Source organism: Anser anser (assembly GCF_964211835.1).
Source record: "Anser anser genome assembly, chromosome: 2".
In the NCBI taxonomy this organism is placed as follows: Eukaryota; Metazoa; Chordata; class Aves; order Anseriformes; family Anatidae; genus Anser; species Anser anser.
Window position 1 is genome coordinate 73,069,584 of NC_139721.1, and position 11,131 is coordinate 73,080,714.

The window sequence follows — 11,131 nt, forward strand, 5'->3', positions numbered from 1 at the left end:
ACTGCACCTATTACAATAAGTCAGTGTTGTATGCTGGTATAATTTGAAGTTGGTTGCCAGCAAGTAATACATCGATCTGAATTATGGCATGTTCAATTTCTTCCAGGGAGTATGGCTTAGTTCTGTACCTTTATGTCTTTATGTATAGCACTGGATTATTTTTCTCATATAATCAGAGGTGTGGTATTCTGAATGAAGAAAGACTGTTTCTCGTCATTGTTGTCCGTGGGTGCAATGACAGAAATTACAGACTCAAATCCACCGTTGATGTTGTCACTGCTATGCTGGAAATGGGGCAGGAGACCCCACTTAAAGGTTGGCCAAGCTTGATATACAGGTAGTCAAATGAGCAAGTAAAGTGATTCTAGTTCCCATGCATAGTTAGGAGCAGTCATTTGCATGCTGCTACTTCATTTGAATTGAAAGATAAAACTTAATTTGAACTCTTCACATTGCTAATAATTTGTACCATGGCCTACTTTTTTCTCTAAGAATAAAGCTTCTGCCATGGATACTAAGGCCAATATGGAAGGTTGAAACTTAATCAAATACATTATTCCTGTTTAGCTTTTGTGGTGACATTAATGTATATCTGTCTGATAGAATCAAAGCTCAGTAACTTTGATTTTGGAAGCGTACACTGGCATTAAAATTAAGCATATGCGTAGATGACCTGAGGACTAGGAAGGAAGATAAGCATTTGTTTAAGGATTTTCCTGAATTAAAGGCTATGGGAATTTCCTTCATTCAGTCAGGAAGCAAAGTACTCATCAATTGATTTATGTGACCAGTGACAGCTTTCCGATTCTGCATAGATTTTGACAGTCAGATATTGCTTGCTTACAGCCAGGGTTTCTGTTCATTCCACAAAATGAAGAAAGTTCACAGAAAAATGTCACCTACACTCTAGTAATAATGTTACTGCAACTATAAGATCTAAGGATATGTGAGGTGTGGAGTTTTAAGCAAGGATAATATAAACTTTTATTAGACCAACTGATACAGCTAGAAAAAAAAGAACAGATAAGCTCTAAGTCTTAAGGAGCTGATGAAGAGACTAGGCTTGAAAACAGTCCCACAAGAGAATGTTTGGTTAACAATGTCAACAGTTGAAGGTTTAAAAATATCTTGAATGATCATGTGCTTTTCTTTGTTACAGGTCCCTCTGCTCGTTTGAATCATGTATAAAGAACAGGTAGTTGGAAATCTAACCCCATATGCACCCATAATCATCATTCAAGGTCTGAAGTGGCAAAAAACATCAAGAAGTTTAGTTTATTCTCTTGTCTACGAGCCAAAATAAGTTGTAGTTAATTTTCTGTGTGTTCCTGCATAATGGTTCTAAGCGGAAAATGTGTTGCTCTGCTGTAAAGCGTCTGTGCCAAGGAATTGTGTTTTGCCTCTGAATATTTAAGGTTGCCAATAAACTATTCTTGTTGGCAGGTTAATAAGAATATAAACACTGTGCAGTCCTGTGTTAATACTTAATTGTGTTTATGGGCAAAATAAAAAGGCTTTGCTAGCTATCTGAAAAGTAATACTCATTTCAAGTTGTTAAAAATATGTAACTGTTATAAACTCTTCACTTGCTTCTTACTTGGTTTAGAAAAGGGCTGAAAGCGATCATGGAGAAAAAAGAGAATGAAGATCTATAGAAAAAATCACAAGAAAAAGGTTATGGTACATTATGAGGGACCTTAATTGTCATAAGATGGAGTCTTTTTTTTTTTTTTGAGATTAGATAAACTTCATATCTTTGGTGGAGCTCTGTGAAAGCAGGCAATCAATAATGATTGTGAGACTGTGTCTGCTGAAGAGTTACTTATGGGATATGACGTATAGAATACTAAGCTGTATAGATATACCGAACCCTAGTAACATTTGTGGCACTTTAAAAATACTGAGACACCTTAAGGGATCTCTTTTTGCAACAGACTGTGAAGGTTACTAGTAAGATTTCAGAGCCCTGCATAGAGGTCCGAGGTCTAGAATTCATTCCCGCACTGCAAAAGGAAGTGAAGCTGGTTTGGATCAGTAGTCAGGACTTAGTCCCTTGGTCAGGTCATGCGTAAGTTGGCCTTCTGTTTCCAGGTTGTACGGCTGTTGTATGTTGTCTCATGAGTATTTATAGCAGCATCTTTTTCAAATGTTAACTACTTTGGTAGTTGTTGTTGTACATATTTTGAAAATATTTCATTAAATTGAAATGATTAACTTATAAAAGAGGGATCAAAATGCTTTTTCATATTTCCTATATTGTAATGAAATGAAGGAAGAGGAAGTTTGTACATTTACACTTTTATAATCACAGACCAGAGTGACGGTAGATTCTTTTTTTTTTAGCTGAAATTTAAAATGTATGCCTATGTAATGTTGAGAGCAAGAGCATATTTAGCCATCTGCATTTAATATGACTGTATATTATATGTTGTAAAATATTGATGTCTGTTAGTGCCACAAATAAACATAAAATCAAACCTTACATGGCTTGAAGGACTCCTTTTGCCAAATGTTTTCCGTTTAAAAAAAGAAAGTAGAACTGAAGATGGTCTTAAGCAAACCAGTATGCGGTGTTTGATATCTCAGCTCTAATATAAAATGTCTCAAGCAGAAAAGGGCTCGCAGCTAATACTTTAGGAACGCAGTTAGAAATCAACAACTAGAATCAAGCTATCAGTTGTATACATTTTGATATTAACCCAGTACTGCTAAAGATCCATTTCATCATTAGGGAAGCTAATATGGTTAGAATTAAGGTCTTCTTTCATGCCCTAAGATAAACAAGATCACTTTTGTTGACTGGTTAGTCTTCTTACACCTTAAAAGTCTTCTCAGTGTCCTTGAGATACAAAATATTAACATGATAAATTGCTATTGCAGGAAAGGGTTCGGTCACTCATAAGCTTGAATACTAAACAGATTGTCCTACCAGTATCAAGTGCAGCTTCCTTGGTGAGGTGCAGTAAGATGGAATTCATTGCAGTTCTTCCTCTTGTTTTTCTTAGTGTTGTCTGAAGGCCCTGGCTCTGTAGCCCTTCATTCCTAATGCCCCTTTTGTGTAACAAATTGTGTATCACACACACACAGATTTCTAGGTTGGAAGAGACCTCAAGATCATCGAGTCCAACCTCCGACCTAACACTAAGTACTCCACTAAACCATATCGCTAAGCTCTACATCTAAACGTCTTTTAAAGACCTCCAGGGATGGTGACTCCACCACCTCCCTGGGCAGCCCGTTCCAATGCTTAATAACCCTTTCGGTAAAGAAGTACTTCCTAACATCCAACCTAAAACTCCCCTGTCGCAACTTTCGCCCATTCCCCCTCGTCCTGTCACCAGGCACGTAGGAGAACAGACCAACCCCCACCTCTTTACAGCCTCCTTTAAGGTACCTGTAGAGAGCGATAAGGTCGCCCCTGAGCCTCCTCTTCTCCAGGCTGAACAAGCCCAGCTCCCTCAGCCGCTCCTCGTAAGACTTGTTCTCCAGACCCTTCACCAGCTTGGTCGCCCTTCTCTGGACTCGCTCGAGCACGTCCATGTCCTTCCTGTAGCGAGGGGCCCAAAACTGAACACAGTACTCGAGGTGCAGCCTCACCAGAGCCGAGTACAGGGGCACAATCACTTCCCTAGACCTGCTGGCCACGCTGCTTCTTATGCAGGCCAGGATGTAGATACATACTTTTCAAAGTAAGGGATCCAAAACCGGATTTTGAGATAATAAGATACTCCAGTCTTTGAGACTCAAAGGTTCTCTCTCTGGCTGCTGCATAGGACAAAAGTTTATAAAATATTTATTCTTAGATAAACTTCTGGTTATCAAATTCCCATGGCTAAAAAACTGTAAGATTAAGAACAGCTGCAAGATGAGATGTCACCTTCAGTGTGACAGGAAAAAAATAATAAAAAGTCCTGCCAGCTCACTCAGAGCTCAAGCTGAAAATGGAAAGGGAGTTCAGCCGTCTACAACAAGAAGCTGGACTGGGTGTACATTCCCTTCTCTTGCTGATGGGAGATGTGTGTGCTGCTAATATTGTCATCCCAGGTACTGCAGAAATCCTGGTAGCAATTTAAGTCCAAATTAATGGAAATTTTAATATAAACCCGTTTTGGATGAAGTCTAGTTATAAGTATGACCCTTCCATTCAATAACTTCCTATGGAGACTTTCAGCAGTCTTCAATTGGGAAGTAAGCATACATTGGTGTTTCAGTGCATGTCAGGCAAGCTCTTCTGAATCTCTTTGTCACGTCACCCCCCTCTTTTACCCTGATTCAGGACTTGGGAACTGGGGTGCTACTGGATGAGATGGATTTGGGAGATGCACTCCATCACAATCTGACATTAACTCCATGGAACCAGACTGGAGTTTGTCCTAAGTTAAAAGAACAAACCCTTACGTGTCTGGTAAAGGCATCGTGTCCTCAGCACCAAGTATTTTGATTTATCTGCTCTTATTGGTCCACACGGTTTGCTAGTGTAGACACAGCCTATGTCTAGACGTCTACATGCCACCTGGATTAGTCTTTGACATGTCTTTTCATGGCACTTGTAGATGGTCAGTCCCAAGGCTGGTTTCTTTTTTGAAGGACCAAAATAAAGTCAGTTAGCTCCCGTTTTCCACAGTGTATCTCTTGGCCTAGGTTCTCCCTCCAGAACTCTTTAACTCGACCAGAGGAGAGTCTGATACACCTCTGGTCCTTTCTAATGCTCTTTTATCTGGGTAAGATATAGTCCAATGAGGTGAAAAATAGTATCACCAGAGAAAGTGAATGGAGAAGCTGGGTTTGCTATCTTTATTCGTTGTGCAGGTATAAATCAATGTTCAGGGCTTAGAGAATCTCTTAAAAAACAGAAAAAATGTAGCCACCTCCCCCCCTTCTTTTTTACATGTTTTTATTATTTTTTTTCTTACCGAGCTCAGAATATCTCTCAACCATAAAGCTAGCATTAAATAGCTCTGATTAAATATTTAATTTTAAATAATATTGACTGTCTGCATGAGTGATTTGACTTAGGGGACTTCATTATGGAAAACTCCTTGTACAGACAGCCTTCTAATGTTGGTCATGCAAAGTATTGGACCAAAAGACTTTTTGACATGTACATCAATCTACGGTTTTGAACGTGGCAGGTTCTAACTTCCCTAGGTCATTCAAGTGATTTGCACAATTTATGCTACTTTTACCGCAGCCAAAAATTGGCACTTCATCAGCGTGTAGGAAGAAGGAAGAGAACAAGAGATGCAATTATGAAACAATGGAAAATGCCACCCAGAGATAGTTTGTGATGTTTTTCCTCTAATCTCTCCAAAAAAGAATCAGTTCTGTTGTTTAGTGTTGCTTAGCAGTAAGCACGTATTTTAATTTGAATGCAAAAATCTGCACAAATCTTCATTTGAGTCAAAGTTTGTCTGAATGAAATGTTCATAATTCGGTTCTTTGTTGGTGCAATATGAAAAATAGTTGTCTTCTACAACAGTAAATTAGCACTTTTAACGTATTTAGAGTATTTGTTTGTGTATTATTCCTCTACTCGTCTGTGTTCCTCCGCTGAGTTACATGTGTACCAACACGCTTTGCCTCTGAGACTTGTATTAAGATTTATGTGGATATTCCTATTCTTTCTCCACTTTTTGCTGTTGAGAACACAAAATAAAATATGCTATACCGCATGGGAGCTGTAGCTTCCATAATGGTTGCATTTCCCCACTTGCAGAAAATGACTTTTTCAATGGCAGAGTTTCTTTCTGAAGGACAAAATGAAAAAAAAAAAAAGAAAAAAGAAATTCCTAGGTTTTCGGTAATGTTCACCTGGATTTGGTACAGCGTTGTTCTAATCTGCTTTTCTATTTTGCTGAGTAGGGTGTGGAGTTTGATTCATTGCTGTCTTCATTTGGCTGGGGAAAGTTTCCATGTAGTTCAGTTCCCAGGGTTGTTCAACAAAGTACAGTAAGATGGATGAACCTTTCTAGGAGCAAAAAGGTATTTTTTCCTTATTATTACTAAATATTTTTAAGTGTTTGTTAAACAAGTGTAATTGGGTTTAAGTACTAACAGACTACATGATACCACACCAGCTATAAAAGTCACACTCTCCTTCTGGTTTTGTCTAACAATTAAAGGGGGAGTTGTTCTTATTTAAGCACATTTCTGATTTGTTGCAATATTTTATCTTTAAAAAGAGAGAGAAATTAGAACTACTTAACAGTAATACTGTATGTTCTTCACACTTAAGGAATTTAAGAACAAACTCACTTTTCATCGTCTGTTCCTTTCCGTCACTCACTACACACACACACACACACACAGAGTCTTTTTCATCATTTTAGGAAACTAGTAGTTGTTGGAAAAAGGATCTTTACCAGTGGATCATTTTTCCATTTATAACAGTAGCCTTTTTATCCTGTGAAATAGCAAGAAAGGCAGGGACTGAGTTTTGATGCAGTCACAACAGTTGTACACAGTCACTGCTGGAAGCTCCAGATAATGTCATCTTCAGCCAATTTCTTTTCCTTTTGCTCTTCTCTGCTTTTTTGTCTATATGCTTATAAAAACATGTACGTGCCATGTCTCTTTTTCTGAGGTCTTTATTGTGTTTGAAGTCCTAAAAGGTTTCCCCCTGAACAAAGCACAACGTTGTTGCAGTTGTACATCAGGCTGAAAGAGGACATTATTCCTACACGAACACGCTGTCCACTTTGCAATTCAGGAATTGAAAAAAGTTTAATTGAAATTGAAACTGTACTGAAAGAACAAGACTGTGGAACATCATTGTCTTCTATATTGTAACCTGTGTTTACTGCAGTAGGAACAAAGCAAACACAGTGCAAATATGCATGGCTTTCCTTTATCTGATTTCATGCATTCAACAGAAGCGTTTCTGTCAGATGTACTTGGATCTGTTCCTTGTAGTGCTTGGCACAGGGAAGGGGGGGTCACAACTTGAGGGCCCTGGTTTGGGTGGTGCCACTGACTTGTGGTGTCACTTCTATGTTTTTCTTCACAACAAACCAATAGGTGGTTTGATTTAGCCAGCGTGCGAGTTGGCAAACCAAGTGCTAACACTATGCCGATGGACAAAGGCTCTTCAAGTGAGCAGCAGTCGAAGCGCGGAGCGAGTTGTGGTTCGGCCTTTGTGCCACTGCTGTACTGAGGTCCTGGGAGCCAGCTGCCTGCAAGGTTTCCTCTCAGGCATAAACCAGAGGTAATGGTGAGGGAAGAGGGAACTGGATGTGTCTGTCCTCTGACTAAATCGAGGAGTGAAGCGCATGTAAGCCAAAGAGCTGCAGCCCTCCTTCCACAACAATACATACCAGTGCCAGCAACACGCAGGGGGCACCTCAGTGAGCAGCAAGCCCACCGAAACACTGAGACCTGATACCTGCACTGGATGGTGGAAGTCACCAGGGAGATCTTGAGACTGCAAGCATCTCTGTCAATACAACCACATGCTCAGCTAAACGTGCTCAAAACCAGACTCAGCCATCCCCATTGTAGACCCCTTACTGATAAAATTCAGCCTTCACCACAGCTTCAGCCCGCAGTACCTCGGTCAGCTTCAGCAGTGGGTGCAGCTTGTGTTGTCCCTGACCAGCAGATGCTGGGCACAGGGCAGTAGTTTGGCCTCCCCCCCAGCACGTATTGCCTTGTTCATCAGCCTCATTGTTAATGTTCCCAACTTTTCAGCTTATAGAAGAAACTGTCAAAGGCAATTTGCAGATAGCCATTGCTGCAGAAGTGCAAAGAGTTATATTTTTATCTGTTGATGAATAATTTAGCAACAATTCTGTGTTATGTAAAATTGCTGCTCTACTGCTGATGATGGGGCCGGTGTTGGTATGAAGCGTTCTTCTAAGCCCAGCTACACAGGTTAAAGCTTGCCAGTTTTATCCTATGCATCTGCCATGAGGCAGAATTTTTCCAGCTTCAAGCTGGGAATCGGTGCAGGTCTTTCATTCCAAGAGAGGGCAGTTCCCCATCTTCCTTCTCATTTATAGTCCTGATAGTCCTACATATTTTACAAATAGTTTTGCGTTAGATAGTATATATTGATTAGTCCAGGTGTTCTCCATGGAAAAGGATGAGATGTATTTTTTTTTCCATATAAACACCATGGAAATCATCTATCCTCTTAGACCTTTGCTTTATGTGAAGGAACAAACTAAAATACCATTTGGATGCATAGCAGCCACAGTTTTCATTCCCCCTGTCCTGTGGGTGGGGGAGTCCTGTGCACTTATTTTGGTAGGGAGCACCAAATATGGACAGATTTTGATGCATCTTGTTTTGGTTTCAGGGTGAAAATTGTTCCTTTGAGATTCTCTCTCTTCTCTGCTCAGAGTGGGATTAAAAGATTAGGGAATGAAAACAAATAACAGTATTTTTCCCACCCACAAGCTCACTTGTAAGGATAAAGTGAGATTGAAATGCTGTTGTATTTCAGTAGCAGAACATGTCCAGAAATGGAGAAATTCATGGGTTTTCTTAGGACTCTGCATCTCGGCTGCTACTTCTGCTGTATTCTACAAGTGTTGCCAAGAGATGCTAAACTGCAAATGCAAATATGTTCAGGGCTGAAGGATCAAAGAGCAATTAAATTAAAAACTGCTGACAGGTCAATCTTAATAGTCATTTCCATGCTGAAATAAGTCAATAAATCTTAGCTTGCAATAAATCTTACCACATAAAGGTGGGCTTGCATAACAGGAAAATGTAGTAAAATGTAGCAATATATTTTATGCAAATGCTTTGTAAAAGTAATGAGTAGCATGTTTTATTCATATTGTCCTGGCATCAAAGCGGTCAAGAAGACATTGGACTTCTGGAATGGGTTAATCCTCTGCAGCAGCAGGATGCTGAGCTAGCAGAATAGCTTCTATTTATATTACTATTTGCTTATATTTGTAAATACAACCCTTAATTGAGCTCCTGAACCCTGTTGTCTTTGGTGCTGTGCAAACACAAGTGACTGTCCCTGCCCTGAAGACCTTTCCAAACTAGAAAAGTCAGGAAGAGAATCGGATGGGAGCAGAGCACTCAGGTGACTTGCCTGCGGTCACCCAAGATGATGGTGGCAGAAGCAAAGCTGGGACTCGGGATGCGTGTGTCATATTTTGGCCCTGTCCTCCAAGTCATGCTGCTTCCTGGCCCATATACTGCGTGCAGTAGGTATGGATAGAGTAAGAAACAAACATAACCTCTCATAGTATAGGTCAGGCATCGGAAATTCTGGCAAAGCAGCCATTCAGCTATCTTTCTCCCCAGAGACCTTAATCGTAGAATCACTGAACGGTTTGGGTTGGAAGGGACATTAAAGACCACCCAGTTCCAAACCCCCTGCCATGGGCAGGGACACCTCCCACCAGACCAGGTTGCCCAAAGCCCCATCCAGCCTGGCCTTGAGCACCTCCAGGGATGGGGCATCCACAGCTTCTCTGGGCAACCTCTGCCAGTGCCTCAGCACCCTCTGAGTGAAGAATTTCTAACTTAGATCTAGTCTAAATCTCCCCTCTTTTAATTTAAAGCCATTCCCCCTGGTCCTATCACTACAATCCCTGACACAGAGTCTCTCCCCAGCTTTCCTGTAGGCCCCCTTCAGGTGCTGGCAGGCCGCTGTAAGGTCTCCCTGGGGCCTTTTCTTCTCCAGGCTGAACAACCCCAACTCCCTCAGCCTGACTCCATAGGAGAGGTGCTCCAGCCCTCTGAGCATCCTCATGGCCCTCCTCTGGACTTGCTCTAATAAGTCCATGCCTTTCTAATAGGTCCATGCCTCCATCCTAGAGCAGAATGCAGTAATGTGCTCATGTGTTTTTATTTATCCTCCCCAGTGCATGAGGTACAACATACTAGGTAAACATGCTCCTAGTAACTTGTATCTAAACTAGACACATCTCCAGCAAACACATAACACAAAAAGGAGCTGGAATACAGCTGATGAATTCAATGGTAGGAATTCCCCAGTCATGAAATAGCCTCTGTCCCCAAGATGGCTTCCTGCCTACCTGTAGCTGTTCTCCTCAGGGAAAAAGGAAGAGGAGGCATTCCTGATCTTGCCACTTCAGCAGAGAGAGCTTGGTGAGCACAGCAATGAAAGTGCTTGGGGACGGCCTGTACCTTTTTTTTTTTTTTTTTTTTTTTTGGCCACCCTTTTTTTGCCTTGACTCTGAAGAGCCATTCATTCTAGGGTCTGTGTGGTCTCCAGCAAGATGCAGTACCTCATCTTCTGAGTGTTTTTCCTGGCGCTACGAGATCGCATGGAGCCCAGCCCAGGGTAATAACGTGCTGCGTGTTCCCAAAACTGGGAACAAAAGGTGAGGATTTCTTGTTTTCCTCGGGATGCTGATCTCATCTTACATTACTGAGGGTGCAATCTGAAGGAAATTTCAAAAATAATTTAAACCAGGTCCCTTCATGTACATTTTCCTTTAACCAGGAGAAGGTTTTCCACCATTGCCAAAATGGGAAAAATATGTACTTTCTTCATACACTGAAATTGTCACCAATAATCAAAGGTGGGATCAGAAAGAGGTTCCTCCCGAGGGCAGGTAACATTTTTCTCCCCAGCAACAAACCAGTCCTGTGCTGGAGGCTGCCAGTGAAGCAGCAAGTGGAACATGTAGGGAAGGAAATTCACCCCAAATCTGCCTGACCTGAGCCAAGGAGCAGATTTTATTTTTAAGTGTGTGAAGCAGAATTATCAGCAATGAAGAATCATGAGTCAGAGCCGCAAAATCATGAGACTGGTCCCCAGGCTGATGAGGGTTGCATTTTTCTGTTTTTAAGGGAACAGCTTCTGCCGTGTGGTTTGGTCTCAGAATTGATTTTGGAAACTCCTTGGGGTGTGGGCAGAGCCACTGGCACCCTCCTCTCCCACCTCGACCCCCAGCTGTGCTGCAGGGACAGGCAGGGAAACCCTCAGCAAGCCCCAGGGTATGGAGCAGTAGCACTTTGAGCGTGCTGGAAATGTCTCCCTGCCTGCCAAATATTTGGCCCACGTTTGCCAACGAGCACTGAAAGGTAGTCCAGCCCACTGTTCCAAAACTTCCAGCCCACTCACTTATTAATATGTTTTTTTGTTGTTGTTGTTGTTTGTTTATAAAATGGAGTTTGTCTTTAAATTTTTTTTTTTTGC

General features: G+C 41.3%; 1 protein-coding gene across 11 annotated transcripts in view; it reads left to right on the forward strand.

Annotated features, from left to right (window-relative positions):
• Nucleotides 1-2,482, forward strand: part of COBL (cordon-bleu WH2 repeat protein) — a 154,096-nt gene extending 151,614 nt beyond the window's left edge. For all 11 annotated transcript variants that reach the window (XM_083822778.1, XM_083822781.1, XM_083822787.1 and 8 more), the window contains one exon: nt 1,160-2,482. In XM_083822778.1, coding sequence (XP_083678904.1) covers nt 1,160-1,177 — 18 coding nt within the window. In that variant the 3' untranslated portion in view covers nt 1,178-2,482. The remainder of the gene's footprint in view (nt 1-1,159) is intronic.
• The last annotated feature ends 8,649 nt before the right edge of the window (nt 2,483-11,131 follow it).